General features: G+C 40.3%; 1 protein-coding gene across 1 annotated transcript; it reads left to right on the top strand.

Annotated features, from left to right (window-relative positions):
* Positions 1-5,524: 5,524 nt before the first annotated feature.
* On the top strand, positions 5,525-19,526 carry LOC134174823 (homeobox protein CDX-4-like). Its single transcript, XM_062640100.1, has 3 exons — positions 5,525-5,957; positions 15,263-15,408; positions 18,568-19,526. The coding sequence occupies exons 1-3, from the start codon at positions 5,525-5,527 to the stop codon at positions 18,817-18,819; spliced, it is 831 nt and encodes a 276-aa protein (XP_062496084.1). The 3' UTR covers positions 18,820-19,526.
* The last annotated feature ends 7,734 nt before the right edge of the window (positions 19,527-27,260 follow it).

The raw sequence follows: 27,260 nt of genomic DNA, 5'->3' as shown, positions 1-27,260 counted from the left end.
ATGTTTTGCACTCCTCATGCAGGATCTTTTTGTGGCATCTATTAAATTCTTATAATATCTCATGAGGTTATGAGTGTTACTTCTATTTTACAGATGAATATGGAACACACGTTATCTGTCTAGCCTGAGGTAAGTGAACAAAACAGTGGCACTGAGAACCATCTCTCTCAAGTGTTAATTCTTCCTTTTATTATCTGTTCAGAGACGTGAGTTGTGCCCTTACACAACAGAGAGCTAAGCAGTGCCATCCTGTGGCTAGCACATACCTATTAACAAAGAAACACAGCTACTCCTTAAAGAATACAAGACTAAAATACCACAGCTCTACTCCTCCTTCCTCACTGTCATCAAAATACCAGCAGTGTGACTGGATTACATGAGGGGCAGTGGATCAGTGACAGACCAGCCCTGTGTACTCAGTCACCCACCCCTATGTGGCAGCTCAATAATGTGACGCTTATCACAGCACATTTTAGACCTTTGAGCACTCTGTTAAACAGAGAATTCCTTGTAAAGTTCACTTTAAGGTGTCTGGCATATTCCATAACAGCACTACTTCAGGTTTCAAAAAAGAAATGTTATAGTTAATTAAAGAGCAAAAATCCCTGCAACATAACCAAAATGCTAAGCCAGGACCCTTCACCAGCATGGGTATACATACAAGATGCGATTCACGTCACTTCAGGTGCTCCTGTTCCGCCTGGAACTGCCCTAGAGCTTTGAAATCTAAATAAGGTTATTCATAGTCACTGCAAGATGTATTTGAAACACCTCCTTGCCATTCAGCCTGCTGACCACTAGCTGTCCCCATTGCTTCACAGGAGTAAAGGGCTGGAACAGAAACAAACACGACTTCAAAAACGTGTGCTCCTACTCTTAGGGGACAAAAAGGAATGAAAGCTCAGAAAACTTAGAAGAAGCTACTGCAGCTCTGTAAGGCTGTAGGTAAGGAAACGGATGTGTAGGAGAAGGTCTATATCCCGAGACAGATCAACATGGAATTTGCTTAGGATGCAATCTTAGGAAATCTATGGCTCTATGCCATGGCAAAGGAAAGCCCTGGAGACTCATGGAGCAGAACAGGAATAATCAAAGTGGACTAGAGCATTCCAGTGTTCCTGCCTAGTCCCTGACCACAGCCGCACATCATCATCTGCACTATCTAAGATAATGCCACCTTAGGAGATGTTTTCCCAACCAGTACATGGTGGGTGCTACTTCCTAACCTCTGAATATAGAAACTACTCAAATTTAGAACTAGAAACATGTATCCCAGAGAAGCCATAGGGGGAAGGTGCTTTATGCTTATTTCAAACCCATGAAGTTCTTTCCTCTCTTGAGAATTCAGGACAGTTTCTCATTTCCATTCACCTTTTGGCATCTCAATAGGAGCCCAGAACACAGAATTGTCACTGTATTTGTTAGATCTAAAAGATCTTGGATTTGGTCTCTTCACAAACCAACTTGGAGAAATCTCATTTCATATTGATAATGCGTGGGATTTATCATCACATAATAGAAGCTATTGAGAAGGCAGAATAATATTCTACAAGGCCATTAATTCCACCTTAACTGCTTTTGTAGCCTTAATGCTGCTACTCACAAAAGAATGATGGAAGACATATGAAAATATATGCTTGAGAAGAGTGTTTGAATTTGGATGCTATTTATTGCTTTTTGTTCAGCCTTTGTTAAATCAGACCCATTATCTGCTCTGTAATATTTGCTCATAAAAATCAAAGACAAGGCAATGTCATTTCTAATGTGCCAGGCCTGAAGCACATTGCTCCAACCAGCAAAGCTGCTAATACATCACTCAAGGGCTGTTGTCACTCAAGTCAGCTATTCAGACCATCACCTACCCTTTTCATTGCTACATTAGAGCAAGCAAAGATGAGAAGGGTAGGAAAGCTTGACATTACTATATCCTTCAAAATATAGTTACAGGAAAACATACTCAGGAAAGAGAGACAGGCTCCTGCTTTGTTACTCCAGGCTTCTACTCAGGTGGAAACTCTCTGCTGCTCAGCCACCATCACTCCTGCATGTAAAAGCATAAGGCACTAAACCAAAATGCTTGTAAAGAGCTTTATTCAGAACCACAAAATGCAATTCACAGTTCTCAGTGCAGGATCACTGGTAAAATAATACAAAAAGTAAAATGAGTTTTTAAATTTCACCAAGTTGGAGAGGAAGAGTTTAGAATTCAAAATATATTGACAATTTCCTTTAAAATGGGCTACAATCCTGAACCAAAACTCCTTTTAGTTTTAGTTCCAAATTCTGAACTTTGCTGTATTAAGGTACATGGAAGCCTTGGGCATCCAATGTGCCACCAGCTACCTGCTGAAGGCCTGCATGAAGTAACTGAGTTTTTCACCTGTGAATGTGCCGTATTAGTGCACTGACTTTAAGATCTATTTACCAAAAGTAGCAGCACCAAATACTGCACATGTATAGTACTGCATACAAACACTTTACAGATATAACAAATGACTGAAGAAGCTTCTGAACTGTTTTCTCAGAAGCTCTGACTGAAGAAGGGCACATTTATAAAGGGTTGGGTAGACCTATAGACTGCTCTTTCCAAGATGACACCTCTTACTAATACGTATTCCTGCTATAAAGTATGAAAAGCAACTCAAATCCAAATTCCTTTATACTTTGTGTTAGAGAACCTATGAAAAGATTTAGTTTAAATGAATTCTATCAGCATGTGATTGTTCACATACCCCAGCAGTTAGAAAACTTCTAAGTCTAAAGACTGTGGTTCAACAATGATATAAATTAAAAAGCCTTGGACTAACTGAGAGCAAATTACTTGCTGAAATCAGCCCAACTCATGGTACTTGAGAATCCCATGGAAGCAGTTTCCTGCTTTGAGGTCACAGCATGTGGCCAGAGGAGTAAAGTATTGTCAATTTAACAAACATATATTGTAAAGTTCTTTCTTTTAGCAGTATGAAACAAGGAAAATAGTCTTCTTCCATGCCCATACATACACATACTGAGTGAAAGCATCAAAAGGTCGTAATTACTATTTTTTTCTAATAATCCTGAATAAACTATTTTACTACTTTCAGTAGCTTCAGGAACCAAATTATACCACTGTGAAAAACTAATCAGCCTTTCCCATGTAACAATGCAGCAGTAACATAAAGAATGAACACATGGCTATGGCCTGGTCTACCCAACATTCCTGAACGCTTTGAGAAATGTGGATCAGAAACCAGGCTATGTCACCAGACCCAGTCTGTCTGCAGTGTTTGTGCTGGGGATGGATTAGGCAGCAGGAAAAGTTTAGTTCAATGCAGGTGATTAGACTATTTTCCAGGCAGCTGGAGGGCTACAACAACTGTCACCATAAAGGAGCAAACGCTGCTTCTTCTTCTGGCTGATTTACTGGTACACCTGCATTCAGGGGAGGTATAGAAATGCTTAAAAGGAGAAGTTCCCAACAGTTTTGAAGAGGAAGAAAGGAAATAGAAATCAAGTTACAACAAAAAGCTGTAAAGAATCTAACTATTTCAACAGTCTGAAGTTGAGAGCTAGCAAGCAACCACATTGGTCTGAATGACTGAGAAAGGGAGTGAAACACTCCAGTTTAAAATCAAAAGAAGTATCTATGGATTATGTGGCATTTGAATCCCATTTCTTTGGTTAGCTATAGACACAGGCTGTGTAGAGACAGCTAATTTGGAATTAGACCAGTATGATTTATTTTCTGATCTAGAAGAATGAAGTTGAATTAAGCTGTTCAGATACATGATGTGCTGATTAATGACTCCCCCAGATTGGAAGGGTCTGTTCCAGTAGCTATGCTAGTCACTGTGAATGGCCAGCTGTCACAGATGTGTAAACTGCAACTGAATAAGCTCACATATGCAAGAAGGAACAGTTTCTGCCAACTTCCCCCACCTAGTGCTTTCTAAAATACCTTTCAACAATGCTGCTGGCAAAACATCATCCCCAAAAGCTCACAAGAAGTGAAAGAGCACAAATTTTACCCAGTAGGAAGAACCTGAAGGAGGCAGCCCATGCTGCTCCACTTAGCCTTGAAATGAACATGCAGAAAAGGGTTTTCCACAACCACAGTCACAACCCATCTTGAGAACACAGCCAAAGCATTCTCTCACAAAAGGTGGTGTCAGGTGTGAGAAGTGATTTTTTCCTCCTGAGAACCAGGAGGAACCTGTAAGTTTAAATGGTGCTAAAGTGCAAAAGACTCTGAAAGACAAAATAGCCTCTGAACAAAGAAAAACCTCATTATACTTTGCACCTGTTTAAGACAAAAACCCTTGTAACAAGTTGGTTCATTAATAAAGGTGCAATTAAGTATCACGTCATTAAAAGCACAGGAATGAAAACAAGAAAATCTCATTAAGAGACAATGCTGAGGGATCTACCTCTTGAAAAAAATGAAATCAACACTTTCTCTCCTGGCTCCTCACAGCAATTTGTTCCTTACAAACATGGGGTTGCTCCTGAAAGGGAAGAAACGGCTTGTTTTGAGCTAAAAAGCTAGGATGTGTTCCCGTATTTCTAGGAAAAGGTGCTACTTATTGCAAACAGGCACAGCAATGAGAACAGAACAACCTTTAGGGAAAACTACCACTCATTTCAATATCACAAACAAGACACAAGACACAGAGAAAGTGACAAATTCTGCATTCTCCCAATAACAGATTCTCTTTCTGTTAACATTGGAAGGTCGAGCAGAGACACTTCAATCGCTGTGGCAAGCAGCCAGCTCATGAATAGGCTTGCTAACATCAACAAGACTATGCCTATGAACAAATGCTCAAAATGACTATGAGACTTCTTGTATATCCTTTGTAATGGTAAAATCAGCAGGATTACTGCGGCTTCCGAGTGCCCTCCCACATGGACTAAGAGCTGAAGAAGAGGGCTCAAGTGAGAAACTGTGTGAGAGCTGCAGTTAAAGACTGAACTGGTCCTTAGTGTTCCAGTTTAAAATAATACAGCACCTTGTAAAAAAAGAACTACCAGCCCAGCAGATACCAGGCTTTAACTCACTATTAACCTAGGGCCTGAAGTTACATTCTGACATGTATTCCTCAGGAAAAAATACTACTTCTTCTGTCTGAATAGTTATTGGTTAACTACACACACAACTCTGCTTGAAGACCAAGAGATTTCAAACTGCATTCAAAAGTATAGAACCAGGATGGTGATACATAAAGGATCTGTGAGAAAGGAAGCACTAGTCCTAGCAGCAAGGTGGGGTTGCCTGCATGGTCAGCCCTTCATTTGAATGCAAATGTAATTTTGGGGCAGGCAGTTATCTGTGACATCAGGCAGGACCTTAGTAAACTGTTACCACCAGCACCTGGTAAAACCATTGTTAATCATGTGTAGTAAAGGGACATCAGGGCTAGCATGAGTCATTTATAGAGCCAGTCAGGGCTAGAAAAGAGAGAAAGAAAGAGGAGGGGAAGAGAGATCAAACACACACTGTGAGGAGCAGGATGTCCCAGCAAGACAAAGCCAGGCTGTGAGCATCATGTATGTGAGTTACCTTTTGGATAAAGAAACCAGCATGTATCCAGGATCTGCAAGGTGCAGCAGCAACAACCTGCCAGTGCAAAACTTTGTGTCTACTCCGTCTTATCCGGATTACATGGGATACCATCATGTGCCAGCTCTGGACACCCACAGCCAGCCTGCGGGAACCTGGGGATCCCACTATGGCCCGCAGAGGGAGGACTGGAACGCTTACGGCCCAGGACCTTCTAGCACGGTTGCTGCTGCTCAGATCAACAGCTCGTCTCCTGGACAGGTCTCCTACACTTCTGCTGATTACAGCTCCCTCCATCCCGCTGGATCTGGGGGGTTACCTCCTGTAGATACAGTTAATACACAGCAAATCTCTCCCAACAGCCAAAGGCACAGCTCTTATGAATGGATGAGGAAAACGGTGCAATCCACTTCCACAGGTAGGAGGGCACTGAAGTTTTATGCTGAGAAGAGATTTTGCTGCTTTTGCATTGTTTGGGTTTTTTTGCCAGGTTCCCTGTTTAGAGGCAAGTGTCCAGGGTAACAAAGATAGATCCTAATTGTTCTGAAGGATTCTTTTTCTAGCAGTTAAATGTTGGTTCAGTTATTGGATGCTGGGTTTGATTTGCTGACTACTTATATTTCTTTGTTGACCTTTAATACTGAGACGAATGCAAAGTCTTTTGACAGAGAAGTATTTTCACTTCAGAGATGTTAAAAAAAAATCTGATATCAAATAACTGCTTTAAATAGGAATCCTATCACTTGGAATGTAGCAGCATGTCTGCAGAAAGAAATAATGATAAAAGTATTGTATTTTACACCACTCACCTATACTTTGCTTATTTTCCTCAAGTTTTAGAAATATATATGAAAAGTTCAAGTAAAATATAAATACTAGGAGACTGGAAGTAAGGCTTCATATTCGAAACAACTTCTCTAAACCTCAGAACACTGAAATGAGATCTGCAAGGTCAAACACTGAGTCAATGCTCTAAACCCAGGAGTGATAAGGAAAACTCTGCTTCACTCAGTAGTAGTAACTCTCAAGATATGCAAGAATAGAGATCCCTGGTAACACAATCAGTTAATACAGCCACAGCTCAGTCTCCAATGTGTAATTCTTCAATTGTGTTTAAGCAGTAAGTCATTAAGCAAGAGGAAAAGGTTATGTTTGACTGTCATGAGGAACAACAGAAAAAAAGAGAAACATAGAGCATCCCTAAAACAAAACCCTCAACTTGTACGAATAGGAAAAAAAAAAAAGAAACAAGACAGGGGAGAAAGAAACGAGGGAAAACTGCCTGAAAAGAACAGAGGCCCAATGCACTATATAACAGTATTTGATCCTCCAAGGTGCTGAGCAGTTTTGCCATGCACTGAGATCAGTAGAAATTAAGGCTGCTCAATGCTTCCCCTAAAGAGATGCTCACAGTATTCCAGTGTTAACATCTCAAGAAGGTTCCTTTCCTTTCAACCCTTCCTCTCACCCCAGCTCTGTTCCACACATGCCTGTAAATAATAGTTTTCAAAGCAAGCACTGAATCAATCTCTGATGGAAAAGCAATTGCTTAGAATAGACTTTAGAAAAATTAAAGCAACTGTATAGAAAAATTGTCTGTATTAAAAGGATGCATTTAATTTCTATGGACAGACGGAGTTATCCTCAATCCTGCTGCACACAACTTCAGTTCAGAGCGTCCACAGAAGTGAACAGGACAATCAGAATAGGTTGTTACTCTGGGTGAACAGAATTTTGGGGTGGCTGAAGCAGCAGGTATTTTAAAACCAGATTTGTTCTTCAATGAATACTCTGAGCAAAGACAAAAGAGGTTGGTCTTATAAAAAACAGCTTACTTTTGAGTATCCCCTACAAGAGCAATGGAACTGCTCACAAACTGTGATTTACAGATGGCAGAACACTTGCTCAAAACCCCCCAGCCTCTCATCTCTTCTTTCCCCACCTGCCTTTTGCTCCTGTGGATTTAAACTGCAGTCTTTCAGAGAAAGGACTTACTTGACCTGTCTATGCTGTCCCTTTTCTAGTAGGGTGGATACACTGTGAGATAGATTTATATATATATATATATATATATATATATTGAAAATAGACAATACCACATTCTAACTGCCTGCTGTCTGCTCAAGAAAAATGCTTAGGGCTTTCTAACCTTCCAAATTTCAAGCCTGCACAGGGCAGAGCATTCACAGGAAGTGGTGGGACTCTATTCTGGAATGGGCCAACAAGACACTGAGCATCTTAATTTCAGGAAAAGCTGAAGAAATCAGCATGTCATAGTAGCATACACTCGCAAATGCCCAGAGGCCAGCATAAGGCCCTCTGAAGTTAGTGGGAGCCTATCATTCATTTAATGGCTATTGGGTCATGCTTTAGGGAAAATCACAGATAAGGAATTCTTCTGCTGCTTGTTCCCCTCTTCTTGTGATTTGCTAGGCCAGGAATGCTCAGTGCCAATAGATCTGAAGTCTGTTCCTTTTACTGGATCATGATCAAACCCCTCAGCATTTTCTTAGATGGAATTTTCTACTCCCTAAGGCTGTATGCACACACTGAGCACTACCCTTCTGTCTCTCTGCAAACCTTTAGGAATGTCAGTAAAGGTCTTGTATAGGCAAGAGTGAAGGAATCACACCTATTATTATTAGCTTCTGTTATTCCCTGTAAATAGATTTGAGCCACTCTTCTTAAGGATGGAAGAACTGAGGCTCAGACTTACCTGAAGTGATCAGAACAGAAATTAGACACACTGATTTTATTATTTGTTCATTACTTACGTTGAGTAGTCTGACTTGGAGCAGCTACAGAAATGAGACGCAGAACCAGTGATGTTTCCATCTCCAGAGATTTCATGATTTATCTTCTCCTATCCATGCTTTGTGGCCTCAGGACCTGACAGATGACAAACAAAACACTTGATTGAAATTGCTGCCACTGCCTCAGGCCCTCCAGGTCTTTCAATACTCTGTTACCTACACCTAATCTGAAACAAAAGAAGAAATGATTTCAAGTCTTATTCTGCAACTTTAAATAGAATATCTGATGTAAAACCATGTCTTCAACTGGTATTCAGTGAAGGTTTTGAGGTTATGCTACTTGAAACTGGAAGATCTCAGTATTTAATGCCAGCCTATCATCCTAGTTTAGTGTTACAGGAATACTGAGGCTTTCAACCATCACTCCCTCTGGTTGAAGAATGTCCGAGTGTTTCTCCCTGTAACTTTGGAACTGGAGGGACTGGGACTTAATCCTAAACACAGTGCAGGTAGGATCCAGTGCTTAGTCACTGCATTCTTGAGGGTGCTCAGGATAGAGGATAAAGCAAATGTGTTTTGACTCCAAACACCTGAAGGAGGAAACACTGACTGCTTACTGTTTTCAACCAAGAACACAGATGGGAAAAGACCCTTCTCTAACCCTTACGCTGGTCCTGTGCCCTCTCCTAAAGCCCCAGTTTAACAGAGCAAGCAAAGCCAAGGCAACCAGTCACTGTAACAGAACAGAACAAAGCCACAGCAACTGCACATTTGAGGTGGAAATTCCATGCACACAAAGCATAATTACAGGGAAATTCTTTGATGGAGAGTAGAATAAAATCACCTCAGAACAAGTTACAAATCTCTTCTTGTTGATTTCAATGCATTTATGGAGGTCTGCAATCACTCACACAGGAGCAAACTTTACTTTTTGCCTCTGAGAGAAAACAACATACATCTGTGGTAAACCAGTGCCCAAAACAATAAGATGGAGCAGTTAAGTACCAGGCAGTTCCAGCAGCAATGAGAAGCTGCTCACAAAGCTAAAAGTACATCTTAAGAACTGCACTTCCATGATCATAAAATAGGAAGGGAACAAGTTTTGAAACAGAGGTGAAGTGATTATGAGCAGAGGCTTTTCCCATAGGTGACAGCTCTCCTATCTTTGTCGTTCCATAAAAATAGCTCTGCAAGCACAAGACAGTTTTTCTGATGATGGTGCTATAGCATCAGCACCAAATGTGCTGCAAACATATAGCATCTAGTCTTTGAAGGAAGAAGTTATATTCCCTCAAACCTAAGGAGGAGAAACAAGTCTCTTAAGAGGCCATTCCTGCAAAATGCTGAATGCCTAAAGAATATACAACACTTTGAAAAACATTCAGTTATTCACTTGCTTTTTAGTCTATACAGTCCTTGGCAATGGGATTTCCCCCATCTTGCCACTTGGAAATCCACCTGCATCTTCTGCCAAACAAAATCCATACCGGGAGGTCCGTCCAATCCTTGTTTAAAGGTGATAAAAATGACTCTGCTTTAGAGTCAGTTATTTCTGCATGATGAATACAAAAATTTACACCAGCAAAGTGAAAGACAGAATTTGGCCAATGAGCTTTAGTACAGAATAGCAGAACACATTCAAAATTGTAAGCATTAGCATTTTGTATAGAAGTCAACAGAAGAGAAGGGAAAATTCTTCAAGTCTGTAGAAAGGTCCCAATTCTATGATCCTCTTCTGTTCTTTTCAGCATGGGTTCTCTGGACATGTGTAAGAGGAACAAACATAGAAAATACAAACAGAATTTTGCCATGTTTCACACACCTTTATGCACCTAACTTCGTAATAACATCAGTCCTACTCATGGCACCAAGGCTCCTGGCAGGAACACTGTCATTCATGTTACACAGGTTGGACCAAGCTCACACAGGGGCAGCCTGGTATGGTTTGGTTGAGGCTTTATCTGATGTCACTTTACAGAACATCACATGCAGCACAATGTCCATCTTCAAGACTTATTTAAAATTACTGTTGCTTCACAACTTCACTTAAACCAGTGAAGTTACACTAGGGAGAATTTGCCCTTTTCTCTTCCTACATTTCCAAAGTGCTTAAATATCTAGAGAGACTCCCAAAACAAAACTCTGGGGCCTGATCTTTGACAGTCCATATCTATAAGCTCAAAAACTTAACACTAATCTCTTAACAAACATCAAGATACAGATGTGAACCGAGCATGTCTTCAGGCCAGGCAGCTGATTCATGTTTTGAGCTGACTTCAGCGAGTTTCCAGTCCTCAAGTACAGACATTAACTTCCTCTGAAACATTAAACCACAGAATCCAGATTACAATCCTTTGTAAATAATCCAACATCATCTGATATTATTCTACACCAGGGCATCTTCTATCTAAAGTAGGTAGAGCTTCTGGATTTTATGAGGTAGATGAAGAATATTCCTGAAAAGCTAAGAGTGGAGGCACTAGAAAGAGGCCAGGGCCAGTTCTGATGCTAATTTATTTTGCTTTGTAAACTAGTTGTGAGGTCCGATGGTGGAGTTGTTTTTTTTTTTTTTCCTTTTCCTGGCTACATTGTCTGAGGTTTTGAGGCCTATCTGTCATATTGAGGCAACAGACCCTTTTAACACTTCGCTTTGCTTTGATATGCAGTCTTGTCTCTTCCTTCTCCCTCTTTTCTTCAGGAGTTATATTGCCGGAAAGGGTGATGATTTTCACAGCAAATAAAGAGGCCTTCTCCCAGCTTTATTGTCTTCAGAAGAAATGCTCTGTGAATTTTATGACCAATGGGAAAACCGTTCCCTTCCCCCAGCTCAAAACCTGGCCAGTCACAAAAATTGCCAGAGTGTGATAGAACAGGATTGTTAAACTACAGCCCATGACAAGTTTCCTAAGTCTGAAATGTCTCATTTCTTATCCCTCCAGAGGCAACAGTCAATAGTCTTCAACAGTCACTGTTTGTAAAATAAGAGTTCTGACAAAACTCATTGTTCTCAAGCAGCTCATCAAGCCCAGGAAATCCACTCCCCCAACACAAAGGCAAAGGTGCTACTTCAAAGCTCATTTTTCTTCCACCCAAATACTACTAACCTCTCCAGCCACTTGCAATTCCATAGTATCTGCTACTGATAGAACACATTTCCAATAAAGCTGACACTATATTGCTTATTAAAATAATATCACTCACAAAAGATTAATCCAGATTATAGGAAGTGATACATTGGTAGTTTCAGTCACCCAAGTGAGTAGGATTTGACTAAAGAATTGGATTAAAATATTAACTTCTATCATTGCATCATTAAATTCTGCCATTACCTCCTAAAGAAGTCTGAGAAGTGAAGAACATCCTTCTGCTGCCTCTGGTGAACCCATTAGTCCTACCTTAAATTTTGCTCAGGTAATACTTCTCGAAATAAAATGCATCACTGTAAATAAGACCAGTAGAAGATTTGTCTCAGAAGGCAGCAGAGTGCATCTATTCCATCCTACAGATGCAATTTAGAGGCTAAAGGCCTAAACTGTTTAGAGATAGCTTTTGTTGCTGCTGTTTGTTAACTCTGGCAAACAGAAGTGTACTTTGCCTTTGAAAGGAGATGCCATATGCGGCCTAATTCCAACCCAGCATCCAACAAAGGCATTAGGAAGACTCTCACTGCCATCAGTGAGGGTTTGGGTGAAGGCCTAACAGTCTAAAACAGGTCTCTGCCAGAGTAAAAGCATCCTCTGGAAGACCCTGTCAGGTCTCAGCTCCCACTGGCTGTTGTCTCCCTACACAAAAGAAATCAAACTATTAAAGACAATATTTATGTGACAAATCAGAGAATTTTCTCTGATCCTCGTTGACTTTCAGGAAGGAAATGTTCTCCTTTTGCCTTTCTACTTTCTGAATTGTTCTCTTAACTTACTTTAAAGAAAGTAGATGTGCAAGCTCCCAATCTTCCTTCAAAAAGAAACCAGATATTTTTTACTAAAAATAAACTGAAAGCTACTCACACACAAACAAAGGATTTGATGAAAGCTCCGTTTTCTACATACATTTAATTCCTTGTGCAGTTTAAAAACCAAAAAGCCCAGCCCTCTCCTGTTCAGATAACAGGGGTTAAAGCATTTCAAAACAGAAACAGGAAGGCTTAGCCTGAAATTTACTGTCTTGTTTTGGCAATAGAAGAATATTCTATATTTGTCTATGGCTTCTGAATGAGAACAGAGTTCAAGATAAGATCACCTTGTTGCTCTTTTGTGTACTTCAGTTTAACACCACAAAGGAGACCAAGGAAACATTTTAAACATTTTAACCCATAAAATGGCCCCAAATTCTCATTTAAAGAGGGGAAAAAAGCACAACTAAACCATCGGCTAGAGATCAAAAATACCAAGTGAGGCATTAAAGCACCACGGGTGACCATACGTTAAACAAACAATTTACACTTCGAATTAATGAAAACAAATGTCCCGGTATTTATGTGGACTGACCTGAGTAACTGCTCTTCTTCAGAGACTCTCAAATTCTTCCCATAATGTTGTAAAATTAGCAGCACTTTTCACTCGATTATCAGTGTAAACATAATGGGGCTCATTCTGCTTTCACTGAAGTTTTGCAATGACAGAAATGCCACTGAAATGAGAATGTCTTACACATTACCTACCTCAGCCAAGCAGCAGAACCTTCTCAGGGAAGGCACAGTGGTTTTGCTTGCATGGTCTCAGCAGAAAACCCGGTGAGAGGAACACACACAAACATGCACACACCTGTTTTCCCCATTGGATTCCCTCAAGCCCACAGCATTGTAAAGGCCTTATTAATGCACAGTGCTTTCCCAGGGATGAACACCATGGAGCATAGAAGCTGAAGGATCAAGTTCTGATATAGACCTTTTCCTACAACCCTGGGAAAAGTCCTACAGAGAGTCCAATAGGGTGAACCAGTTGTTATCCACAACCAGAGGTGAACAGCATCACACTGACCAGGACTTCCAGTGCTAAACAAGTATTTAGGATCTGCACAAACAGATCAAAAGGATCAGAGCCTGAAGAAGCTTCTAATGCAAGTAATACTTTGGAGAGCTAAGAATTCTTCTAAGTAGCAAAGTACTGACTGTCAAATGCTGTAAGAGAAAAAAAAAGTGATGTGGCTCAATCCACTACCAGCAAGTGGAAGGCAACGTTAGCTTTAAATATGTTCAGCTATTGAACAAAGAGACATCACATCTTCCTCCACAGATGGGGGGAAAAATGTTAGCCTGTAAAACCAAACCATGAATCAAGGGATAAAATACTTTTAAGATTCTGCTATAGTTCTGTACATTGAATTCTGATCTTTTCTGATGTCAAACTTCAAAAGCAAGGGGAGTTTGGAGGAGGGGCTGGGGAGAAATCAGACTTTTGCCATCACTGATACATGAAACCTTCAGCTTTTCTCTGCTGGAGGGGAACATGGTTGCTCTGGGGTGCTGTGCTGCAGTCATCTACTCAAAGACTGAAATTTTATTAACTCAGTGCCTGAAAATCCATTCCAGTTCTCTCCATTCAAAATTAACTGTTCTTATGAGGAGCACAATTATTATATCTCAAAAAAAAAAAATGGTTCCTCAAACTTGTAAGCAAACATGAGCTGCTGTATGAAGTTAAGCTGCAGCAGAATGCTAAGGCAGCAAGCCACAATATGCCTCGATTTTTATGCATCGCTGGAGAGAATCTGCATCTAAGAGGGCTGTTCTACTGTAGCAACCACTAAGGACACAAACATTCACAACCTCCAGTACCACAGTGGGACAAGCAAATATACCAAATGAAAATGCATTCCCTGTCCCAGACAATTCACAGTCTGATCACATACATCTGCAGAGATGTCCATGCAAATACAGACAGAAGCACAAGAAGTGGCAAAACCGTGGTTAGCTGAGATGGTAACACTGGTCTTAACACAGCAATGATCCAATCTTTCAGCAACGTAGGCAGCCCTTAGGCTGGGCTCGGGGGCCTTGGCTTTAAGCAGGTGGTGAGCTCTGGTGTATTGATTGCCTAATAGGAACATTAACAACCCAGGAAAGGGGGGTGAGAGGAAGCACCCGTAGCCTTTCCCGTATCAATTCTCTTTCACGGCTCCCAACACATTCTCTTCTCAGAAATTATCCTGCACGGAACCCATAAAATTTCAGCTTCTTCCATCTGTGTTCACTGGCTCATGTCATTTGCCATTACCTTTAATGGCCTGGGTACTGCTGAGCCATGTCCAAGTCACTCAGCTGTACCCACAGCTGAAAGGATGCAGCAGAATGCTTGCAAAAGAACAGATGCTGTAGCTCTATCATTGTTCAATGTCCTTTGTAAGGCATTTATTGCTTTCTTTTTTCTATTAACTGTCATCTGGAAATCTATGTTACTATCCCCTGTACAATTATCAAGCTGTGGATAGACCATGCCAGGCTTGAAGGAAAAATACAACCTCCAAATTGCAGTAACAATCACAGTATCATATTAATTTTTCTGGCAACAAGAAGGGAGTATTCTGGAAGCTCTCAGTATTTCCTATACAGTAAAATGTCCTTCACAGTTTCCCTTTGAAGCAGGTAGTAATGTTATCAGCTGTAGGGACAGAGAAACCAAAGCAACTCAACACCAGGCAGGAAGCTTGCACCAGAGCTGGGAACAGAACCCAGGTTTCCTGGCTCCTTGTTCTTAGCCAGAACACCTTCCCTCTTCCCAGATGATAAGAGGACTGATAAAGAATATGAGAAGCAGTTTATCATCTATTTACTAAGGGGCAAACCCTAACTCTGGTGGTATGAACCTCCTGTGTTGTAAATTGAGACTGAATGGAGTTACTCTGGGTAAGTGCATAGAGGATCAGGCCTAAAATGCCCACAAACATATTTTTCAATGTAAAGCCAGATATTTTGTGTTACTGAAGTTAAAAACATTCTAGCTTGAAGCAATGTGTTCTTCTTTCAAAACAGGTAAAACAAGAACAAGAGAGAAGTACCGAGTGGTTTACACAGATCATCAGAGATTAGAATTAGAGAAGGAATTTCATTACAACAGATACATTACAATCAGGAGGAAGTCTGAACTTGCTGCAAACCTAAGACTTTCCGAGAGACAGGTAGAGTATGGATCACCCATTCAGGATTTCCTTTGCATTTATGATTGCTGAGGAGGAGATAACCAACCTACTGGTTAAGAACACCAAAATGTGCCTGGAAGCCTTGGTTACACTCAGTCCCAAATACCTTCCAGCTCTCACCAGGGACCTGTGCAACAACACAGAGCATCAGTCCTGTTCTGAGAAACAGGAGTTTTAAAATATCAACAGAATCCTACCCCAATTTCTCTGTGGTTTTCTGGGGTAGCTGCAGCAGGGAGAAGGTTTCACTGGAATTTCTAAAGCAGAAATCCTGGTCCTGCTGAAGCCAATGGGAATTCTGTAACTGATCCTGACAAAAGTCAGTCTTAGCAGAGAATGGCAGTGAGCTCAAGTTATGTTCAGGACACTTGAAGGTATTCATTTCATTGGCTGCCTTTTATTTTTTGTTAAAGATTTCCTACATACTCTCTCCTCCTTTCTCCTGCCCCTATTTCCTCCCATCCCTTCCAAATTCCATTTCTATTCCCACAATGTAAACCAAAACACAATCGTTTCTCATCAAAGGATACATATAATTTGTTCTGAAACCACTCAGTGCAGTGTTTTGAGCATACGTTCAGTCCCATTTTAATGGGGAGTTCCCTGATGCAGCACATTGAAACACGCAGCAAAACAGATCATTAAAAGCTTTACTGAAGGATCCCCCTGAACAGATTTCAGGACGCAGTGTGCTCATTTGGTGCCTTTGCTATCTGCAAAGCGTCACACCACTGGTTTCCCAGTCAGTTATTATTCAGTATCATTCATTGAAGATGATGCCTGATTTACCATTGATTTATGGGCTCTAATGAGGACAGTACAAAATCCACCCACAGTTGTAATACCGTTCATCCAGTCTGAACCCATCTGACACAACATACTGAAAGAGCTCACAGAAACACAGAAGCAAATACTCATTTTGCAAGTATTTCTCAATCTGCTGTTGAATAAGACGATTTCATTATTGAAAATTAAAATTATTGCAATCAAGTACATATACTGGGAAACACGGCAACAGTGTTTGCAATATTTGCTCTTTATCATCATATGTCATGAATGAAATTAATTCCAGTCTCTGAAGTCACTATGGAAAATGTAAGATTAATATCTGATCTATAGTCCCACTACTGCCCTTTCATACAAACTGAACAACTCCATCATATGAGTAAGGCTGAACTCACACTGTCCTGTCCCAAGTTCCACTGCATTCAGCCTAAAAGCTGAAATGAGTTTCTGGAAAAGCTTTTTTCCTGCTTAGGCCAGGAAGAAACTCACATCCAAGACACTGGAATGAGTGTCTCAAGACAAAAGGACAACTGAACAAGGAAGGAAAGATGCAGTATCTAATGAAGGAAAAGAGAAACCCAAGCATTGCTAATATAGCAGGGATAGAGAAATAAAGGAGATGAGGACTAGAAAGAAGGAAGTTGGACTTGAGGGGAAGCGTTACTTACACAACTGAACACTGAAAGGAAGGAGGGCAACAGGAAAAGAACAAGTTGGGCAGATACACCTGACCATGTTAGCTTTCAGTGTAGCATTACAGAGCTGTATTTACTTGTAAGTCTTTGATAACTGCCATACAACTCTGAAGTGCCTACTACAGCTCTCTCTGGATCACTGCTGCAGATCTTCATCCCTCGTTTAATAGCAAACCAGAACTAAAACCTAGATTCAAAGGCAGGTGAGAACACAAAAGCACACAAGGCAAACGCATGGGTGAAACCAGGTTACCTCAGCACAAACAGAATGCAGGAGAGCTGGCAGTACTTGAGACTGCTTTAATAGAACATAATTTAGTACTGAAATGAGATTCCAGAAACTAAGAGCACAAAATTAACTCCCAAATGTTTCAGATGATAGCCTGGGACTTAAAAGAGACTTAGTTCAAATTTCCACAAGCTTTGTGTGTATCCAAATTCCTCAGCTCTAAAATGGGAATAATAATGCCTTGAGAATAAGTGCACCGAGACTGTCCCAGAGACTCCTTAAGATGCTGTGTGGGACTTCACCAGTGGTTTTCTTTAAAGCACAATTTAGTAGCCACAGACATTAATACCTCTTACTGTTTTACTTCCCCTCTGAGCATCAGTTTCTCCCCCTTTCTAGCTTCCAGCAAAAGCTACAAATCAGTATTTCTCAGCAAACCACTGATTTCTCTTTGGGTTCTAGAAAATGGTGACAGAATTGTTTCCTTTGCCACTCAAACAAGAAAATACAACATATCTGAATGAAGTAGCTTGACTTATTACATTGACTAGACACAATATAGACCCACTTTCAAGGATAAATAGCTGGCATGGACTGTTGTTCACGTCCAAAGCCATTTCAGTTGTCACAGAACACTCACCCTCTCATATCTCAACAAATTCTGCTGTATTTTCAACTGGCCATTACTCATCAACCTCATCTCACATTCTCATTTGTCCTGTCCTAATCAAAACCCATACACTCTTCAATAGTTGCTTCATCTCTCCCAAAGACAACTGCAATAGAGCAATGACTGCAGTGTAAAGAACTGCACAGTGTGGGAAGCACAAGCAGATTCTGGCTCCATCTAGAAATGCAATAAAAGGCACTTGGCTATTAAGGCACCACTTGGACAGTATTTTGAAGTAACATTGTGTACCAAGAGCTGTGCACTGGTGAAATTCTGCTCAGAAGTGTATTTCCATTGGCTTACACATTGGAGCTATGCAATTAATGTACAGCATCCAAACAGCAAAGCTCTTGTGCCTCAGTTTATAGGCCAGAAACAGGTTTTGACTTGCACATGTAGCTTCTGATATAAAGATACTCTCATATTCATTTGGCCATCACTGTGACAGATGAAACTGTTCTGTTAGATTGTGTAAAAAAAAAAAAGTAAAAACAAAAATCCAAAGCTTATTCCATAAAGAAATACCTTCTTAAAAATAAAATTAACACTGAAAACTTTATATCAAGATATTTATTAATATTTTATTACCAGATAGGCCAGATTGAGTGTATGAAAACAAGCAAGCAGCCCTGGCATCCCAGTCTGCCACTGACTTTCTCACTGGTGCTCTTGCAATTTACTTTGTGACCCCTATATATATAAAGGGACACACTGCATTCTATTAGCAACTGAAAAGAACTTCCTTTGCTCCTTTGCAGGTGAAAATCTGGTTCCAGAATCGCAGAGCCAAAGAAAGAAAATTAATGAAGAAGAAAATGACTCATTTTGATGGCAGCAGCCTTGGCTCTATGCAGAGTGACTCTGGCTCAGTGAGCCCAATGCCAGTTCCTGACCAACAGACTCATTCAGAAATGCCCAGTTCTTTATTCCCACCTCCTCCTCCTCCTCCACTTCCCATGAATGGTTTGCAGCACAACGGGAATCTGCAGCAGGTAGTGGCCTCTCAGTAAGGCTGCTGGAAGAGCTGCTATAGAATGAACACTATAAACTACCAGTACATGGAGCACTACAGTATGAGAGAGGACAGCTGTAGCTGTTTTGCAGGAGTCCCCAGCATGACATGGATTTGTGCACATAAGCTTCCAGGACAGTAAGCCAAGAGCTCCTTGCCACGTCTGCAGGCTAGCTTGAGTTCCCAAGGACAATGGAACTGCTGTGTGCCAGGAGCCCTTGCTGCAGGGTACCTCTGCAAGGGAATGCCATGCCCAGCCTGTGCCCCAGGGCACAGGGAGGGAGGAGAGCCAGGACCAGCTACAGCCACTTGTTACAGGCCACTGCAGACAAAAAAAAGCACAGAACGTGCCCCAGGCAATTCAGCCTTGCTGAGGGCAGCTGTAAGGGGTGTGTAAGGGGGTGCTCTGTCTGTCCCTCGCCCCAGGCAGAGAGTGTATTCCTTCTCCTTTGATCTTCACACAGGTTCCATGTACTCGCTTCCATGGACTTTACACATGGATCTTGATAAATGAAAACCTGGCATATACGTTCTGACCCACTTGATGGAAAGCCGGGGTTGTGCTGGTTGCACTCACTACATGTTAAGGGCAAAGGTCAGGGACGAGCTTTTTGGAATTTTCTGGGTTTGACAGGTATGATTTCCAATGCTCCGTGCACTGGTAATACACATGCACTCCTCAATCTTACCACAAATGTTTCAAAAGCATTCTGGAATTCTGACTTTTGGCCCCCAAGTTTGGGTTTAGTGGAAGAAAGATTATATAAGACTCATTTTGTATCCTACAGGAAAGGACAAAGGACGGGGGCGGAATCCAGTTAAAAACTTAAGGTACTGTAAAAAGCAACCGCATTTCATGGGGTAGCACAGCCCATGGATAAAGATACAATAATTACATTCAGCTGGTTTTACATTCAGTCTAGTTTTCAGAGCTATTGTGGCATTAAAAATGTTTGAGAAGCCAAATTAATGGAAGACCAAGCACAAAAATACTTCAAATATAAGCTCTCAGCAGTTTTTAAGTGGGTCTTAATTCCAAAGGGCTGATCCCTTCCACGCTAAGCAGAATTCCATAGGTAACCAGTACTTAAGCATAATCTGGGTACCTACTTCCCAAGATGATTACCAATTGCATGTGCATAACTTGTCTGCAAAGGGAGAATTTTCAGAGCACAAAAATGATTTGGGAATTGATACCCTCATTATCAAAAACAGTTCAGATATTTAGGAAGCCCATCCTTGCTGATTTTCATCAGGGTGTCCTCCTGAATCTCTGCCACTGTTGCAAACAAGACTTAGGAGCATTAAGTCCTTTAGGCACTACATTCTTTTTTATTTCCTTAATTATAACAAATAGTACTATTTTGAGCATCAAAATGTTGGTAATGTCAAATTACTTTGTATATAAAGAACATTAAAATAAATGACTTTTTCATAATCATTTTCCAGTGTGGTATCAGCTACGTAGCAAGTGAACATGCAGATTTTCCCCAGGAGTCTGTTAGTGAATTTTAGTATCAAACTTAAAAGCAGGGTGATGGTAAAAAAGCTTGCAAGAAGTAGAGGAGAATGGCAAGACCAGGATGGTTCAGGGAGCTGGCAGTTTTCACTACTTTTTAATTTTATTCAGCATCTTATGGTTGTGAGAAGGACCACACTTCAACTTTGAATAGACACATCCCTACATTGTAAAATCCCCACTTTCACAATGCTGCTCCACTTGCTGGCAAGAGCAGTCTGAAGGTTGGCACAGGTAGTTCAAATGAGAAACTCCAAAGTTCAGCAACAGAAAGACTCCTACTCATTTTCACATGTTATGAAAAGCAGAACATGACAGAGAGCAAGGGGGAACAGTGATTTACTACCTGTGCGGATGAGCATGGCAACCAAAGCAAAACACTGGTCTCCCAAAAGACAGATCCATTGCGTATGTCCAAAAGAGGAATCCACTGGAAATACCCAGAACAGCCAATCTGTCTAGAGAGGGAAATGCTAGATATTTTACCTGCAGTCAATACACACATACGTTTAACTTAATACATCCTCACACTGGCCACTTACACAGAATTTTGCTTGCAAACTACAGAAAAATCAGTAACAATGCCCACATTTAGATTTTCAGAAGGTAAGAATACAGAAGGAAACTTGTCTTTTGTACTGATACACAGTAATTCAGGACCTAGTTTTAGCTAAATGCACAGAATCATGGCCACAGGGTTGTGCAGGATCAAGTTCACAGCTACCTATTTTAATCACATTTTCATGATACAGTTTAAATTTGTATTAGAATTTTAAAAAGGAAAAGGTCCTTCAAGAAAGAACTTTAAGGAATCCAACTTCTTTCTCTTTAGAATTATTTAAACATCATTCAAAGAGAGGGGGATCTGGCAAAACGACCTGGTTTATCTTGTTTACATGCAGAAGAGTTATTGAGGAAGATAAGTGACCACTTTGAAGATGTGCCTCATTTCTGCTCCAGTTTGCTGAGAGCACGCTGGCTATAGGTTGCTATGTGTTTCCAATCAGAAGTTGTTAAGTACACAAAATAAGGCTGGATTTTATTTGCAGAAGCACATGTTCAAAGGTTAAAATTTATTGCTCCAAAAGCAGTATCTATAAACCAGGGCAATACCTTAGAGATTATTAACCTTCTAGTTACACCAGTGGCTGTTTTAAGGTGTTCATTTTATTTCTTTTTTAACTTACCAGCAATCTGTTCAACTAAATATTTTCAATGTGTTTTAATTCTTCAAAGAGCTGATCATCAAAACCAAAAGAAAAATATTTTATTGTATTGTGTATAATTAAAAATGAGATATAAAATTGGAGCCAAATCAACTGACGTTAGTTTGGTCCAATATCGTGAGTCAGGAAATACTGGTGCTGGTCCTTAGAGTGAAACTTACTTTCTTCCTGACTTTGGGTATATCATATAACCTATCACTTTTGATCACATCTAAAACCTAGGGACACTAAAGCAGAGTTGCTGTGGAGATTGATTGGTTGTTAGCAAAGTGCCTTGAAGAAGAAAAGCATACCTTAGGCAACATCACAAGAGTATCTAAGCCCTTAATCCTAATTGTGATTAGAAGAATGATCAAGGTATATCTAATTTTCAGAGGAGTTCATTAACCTTTAAACCCCACTACCCAGCAAGAATTGTGATCTATATGATTAAAAAAGATCAAGAAGGGTACAGCAAATTGGACATTCTATAAAAACTTAATGCAACTGAGAGTCACAATTCAAAATGACATTTCTAAAACAAAAAAATTCAAACACACAGCAACTGCAATTGCTGGGGTTATGCAATCATTAATATACATATGAGAGAGAATCAGGTATGTGCTACCTTTTTCCCAAGGAGCTGATTCAAAGAGATTCATTCTGGATGTTACCATAAAAATTAAAGAGCATGCTCCTACTTTAGCACCCTTATTGAGGCTGCTGGTGCAGTACAGGCTTACTCCAACACAAGTTGACATGTCCCTACAAACGACTTATACAGCCTGTCACATTTTGGACTGGCCCTGGATGATACTAGTTGGACACTATATTGTGCAAACCTCACCAGGTAAAGGAATAGGCACAAGCTTTAGGATGAAAAGGTTTGCAAGCTGTTTTCATTCTCAAAGAGCGCAAATACTTTCTCGTGCATTTTGTAACAAACTCTGTTCTAAGAGGTATTGCAATAAAGGGAGAGGCTTCATTAAGATACACCCTGCATGTTCTTGGTCTTCCCAGTAAACTACAATCACTTTAAGGCAGGACATATACAGACAATAATGTCTCGTCTGGGAGTATGAACAAAGAGTTAAACATGTACAACAGAAATGCCAGTCTACCAGGAATATAACCCATGCCTATGGCAAGGATGGCAAACAGTAAAGGCAATCAATTCCTTTGTTGCCTCAAGAAAGAAAGACCACAGCAACGAACACCTCAGGCTCACAGTTAGCACCCCACAATGCCATCTAGCCAGACTCTGCTCGGCAAGAGCTACAGTAAGTGGGAGCCCTGTGCTACATGACTCGGGAAGGAAACCAAACAAGTGTCAATAGAGGATTTGCTGTTCATTTTCCTGGTGCTGCCGAGAAGAGTCGATTTAACCTGGAGTTCACATGCAGGCTCTGTGACTCTAATAGCTCTGCTGCTTCAGCAGTAAGACGTACTCTTATTTTGTACTGATTTTGTAACAGACTACATTGCTTAGATTTCAGAATACTAAGACCCTTCTTTAGCTCCAGACCATTATTTCCTGGCAAATGCAACACTGGTGCAGATTACCCATGAAATATATTTTTGCTATGTTTAATAAAATGCAAAAGTTGCCATTAAGAAATGAGCAGTCTGTCATTGTTAGCAGCAGTTAGAAAACACCAGTAGAGGAACAGACAGAAGGGTAAATTCAAACCTCATACTTCCAACAAATCACTTGTCATCATTTTTCAAAAGGATTTAATAGCCAAAATTTCAGAGCACAAAACTAAAATGAAAGCACTGAGGCTTTCCTTACAACTGACATTTTTACTTCTACTGTTTATCTCTTATGAAAACCAAACACACCAAACACACGTTAGGGATGAAAAACATAGTGCCAAACAGAAACTTGTGATATCTCCCTTTCTCTTTTTCCCCAGAAGAGTTCAGTCCAGCAAATGAGAATGTTTCAGCAGCATCACTCACTGAGCTCTCTGTGCTGTGCCACATCTGTCAGTACAGATATCATTTAGCATGTACTTGCATTTCAAGACCTGAAAACGAGACCTAACTCAGGTGTCTTCAACACCAGGGCGCTGCATATTAAACCAGCCTCATTAAAAGAGGGTAAATACAATTTTTGGAAGCTGTATGCTTGTAGAAGAGCTGTCTCTTCAGCTGGGCGTTTCAAATTTTAAACCCATCTTCCTGCCTTCATGACTAGCTGGATTTCACTTCCAGCAGAACTGACCTCAGCTGACAGCATGCCACGTATTGACTGCCCCTTCCTCAAGATTTATACAGCTGACTAGGAATTTTAGGGGGAATGGGTAGGCACAGAAAGCCCAGCTTGAAAAAGACTCAATAACATCTCTGAGATACTGCAAACAACCAGCAATACACAGCTCACTAACAAAGTCCTTAGCTAGCTGTTCCATTGAAATTCCAAGCATGCAGTTCTAAAGGTATGGGCAAGAAGCATTCCTAAGCCTGATGTTACTGATGTGTAATTAGAGTGGTCATCTGGAGGCAAGAAAACAAACACCTATTCCTATCACCTTCGCCAGAATGGGACACACTAAGCTCACCTGCTTTTTCACCTCACAGCCAAAAGCCCAGAGAGATTTCATATCATTTTCGAGCTTCAAAGATGGGACAGATTTATTTCTTCTTATCTCCATATAAAAGCAAGAGTAACTTTATGAGTAAGGGTTCCTAATAAAAACTATCACAGGTTTAACACCTTTAATATAAGTTCCTGTGTACAGGCCAGTTCTAATCTACTAGTAGTCCCTGAAATGGCAGTTGTAATAGCTGTCATTAAAACATTTCATTGCACGTTGTGATTCCATCATTATTACCCAGTTTCGAAACGCTCTTTAGATCAGCACATACACGTAGCGCACCATCTACACTGCCTGTACAAGCAAAACTTTAATACTGGCTATCACCAGGCTTCTTATTATTGCTAGATTTTCATCAAACACTGTTAGAAAATGAGAAATTTTCTTCCCCAATGATCTCAAACTACATTTAATTTTACACACAGACAACTTTACATCAACAAATCATAACCTTGGAGTTCAGTTATTCTGGCAATCTGTCTCTGAAATATACCAAAGAGCACAGCACCCCTGCTGCTGCTACCACGCAGATCTTTCCTGTCCTGTCTTTATCACCACTGCAGAAAGTGGTGTAAGTACAAACCCCCATATGGATGAGATTTTGGGATGTCTAGCCTACTACCTTTTACCCCACCAACAGCAATAGCTACTCAAAGCATTCCTTGAATTACAGTGTAAGTTACTGCTACACACTGCAGATGCAGTGGTTTGGTAGCTCTGAAGCTACTAACATGGGGGATGAAAGGACATAAGCATGGCCAAGAAATGATTCTTTGGAAGGTAGATTCAGATGAACCATCAGTAAGCTCTCAAAAAATATCAACCCCAAAATTTTGGTAGCCTCAAGCTACTATACTACACAAGAAGGTACTGTTCCTTTTTAATATATCCACATGGTTCTGTTACACAATACGGGAGGCCTAAGAGTCAAGATGCAGATAATTTGAATGTTATTCCATTTCAGTTATCTCACACTCACTCTGGTGTTAAAAATCTGCAGTCCTGCCCAGTAATCTTATCCTGCTATGTAAATCTTTTTAAACAAAAAGCCTTACTCAGAGCTTACTATTGTTAGCTGGTATCAAATCTGTGTAGCAATTTGCCATGGCGTATCTTGATCTAATTACATTCTGGAAAGAATCGAACTAGATCTAAAGAAAATTCAGATAATGGAACAGACAAAACAAGAAAGGGAAAGGAGGAGCATAAACAGAAGATAAAAGAAGAACAGAGAATAAAAGATAAAGCTGTGAGATACAAAAAATAGGATTAGGTGATACTGAAATTGTGGGGGGTATGCGCTGAGGCATCCCATAATGAAAGAGGAAGATCAGGGACTGAAAATGTTTCCATCATCTAATGCATTCTATGACATTCAGTGTAATTCAGTGAGACGTGAAAACCACGTACTTAGCTGTCAAACATGTCCAATCTGAAATCCATGAGCAACCAATGTTTATCTGTACTGCGCCAATGGATTTCAGATACAGCCAATGGAGACAAAACTTCACCCTCTTATGGATGTGCCTGTGACTGACAGCTCTGCATACCTGTTAATGAAACATTAAAATTTAACTGCTGGCATAACGCCCATGAATAGACAGAAATTCCAAGGTGTATTACAATTCCTTTTCTTTCAAGATTAAAGGAACAAGAGTACTTTCTGATTTTTTTTAATGTCCATTTTCATAAGTGTGCATCAATCACAGAAGGCCCTATCCCATGATGCAGCTTTCCTCAACATTCTCAGGATCCCAAGGATTAATAAAGAAACCTGTAAATATGGCAAAATGAATTATAAAGATTTTGCTATTTTACTTCTCAGTAAAATTTCTTTCCTCAAGAAAACCTCCAAACCCACAACAGAAACATCCTTCCCATCTTTAAGTACACACTTAGAATCCTTTAGTGCTGGAATTAGAAGGGATGTGTGAATATGAGTAGTGTCAGAACACAAAGCAGACTGAATGAAAACCCACACCTTTGTAAAGGGAAACAACTCACTGTAATTTGCACCTCTTTTGCAAGCATACACCTTGACAAATAGCTCATTGCAAAGAAATCCATCCAGGATAAAAACATATCAAATTCACTCTACAAATTGTAGCTAGACAACCACATATAAAGACAATTCTCAAGCCATAAGCATGGTTTAGTTCTCCCATGGTAATATCCAGTTCCTCATAACAACATATAAATGCAGCTTCAGAACGGTTTTTCCCTGTGGAAACACTTGCACTGACCTACACAGTACCCATGCGCCAGGCATGTAATGGAGAAGCATGGAGGCAGTTCTGAGCTACTAAGTTGGTAACCCAGACATTTCCCCCTGCTGATTTCACCTACCTGAGCTGCCACCGCTATAGCAGACAACTACACAACAGCTCCAGAGTAAGGAACCCAGCCTCTCAAGCAGATCATTTTGAAACAGAAGCCAACAGTACTGCTGGGTGTAATCAAAGGGTTTTTTCACTACTCTTTACAGTCATTTTCTTTGTACTTCTGGAACTACCTCTGTTAGGAAGATTTATTGTCTGCTTTTTAAAATCTATCAGTTTGCAACAGCCACCAGATGAAGGGATCTCTTTAAATCACTTCCTATGCGTAAACATGTGCATTACAGTTAAAGCCTTAATTTCTCCAAATTACAAACACCAAAAATGAGGGGGAATTTTTGGAGGCAGTTATACTCAAGGCATGCTGTTTACAAGGTGCTCTGTATTCTGAAGTTACTGACTTATAATTATTCAAATTGCCTGCGTCCTTTAAGTAAAAAATAGGGGCTCTTTTAGTATCTGAGAAATAGAGTAACATTTACTTGCTGATCAGTAACACATCACAGAATAAAGGTTTCAGCCAAGAATCATTTGAACACCAAACATTTCCATCATACTTACTTTAAAAGGGTCTATTTTCTATTTTACAAGTACAAGCAACTGTTGCATCATCCTACAGTACTGGAATTGCTGTTGAATATCAGGAAAGGGTAACAGGACAGATAAAAGTTCTCTAAAAGAGAAAGCACCAGAACTAGCAGAAAGGTGGGGTTGGGCAGCCCTTCATTTGAATGTAAATGTAATTATGAGGCAGGCAGTTAGGCTGACGTCAGGCAAGA

This window comes from Pezoporus occidentalis, unplaced genomic scaffold (genome assembly GCF_034315485.1).
Source record: "Pezoporus occidentalis ecotype Australia unplaced genomic scaffold, CSIRO_AGI_Poc_V1 ctg63, whole genome shotgun sequence".
Lineage (NCBI taxonomy): Eukaryota > Metazoa > Chordata > Aves > Psittaciformes > Psittacidae > Pezoporus > Pezoporus occidentalis.
The sequence above is the reverse complement of the archived record's forward strand: the minus strand, read 5'-3'. Positions and strand labels throughout refer to the sequence as shown.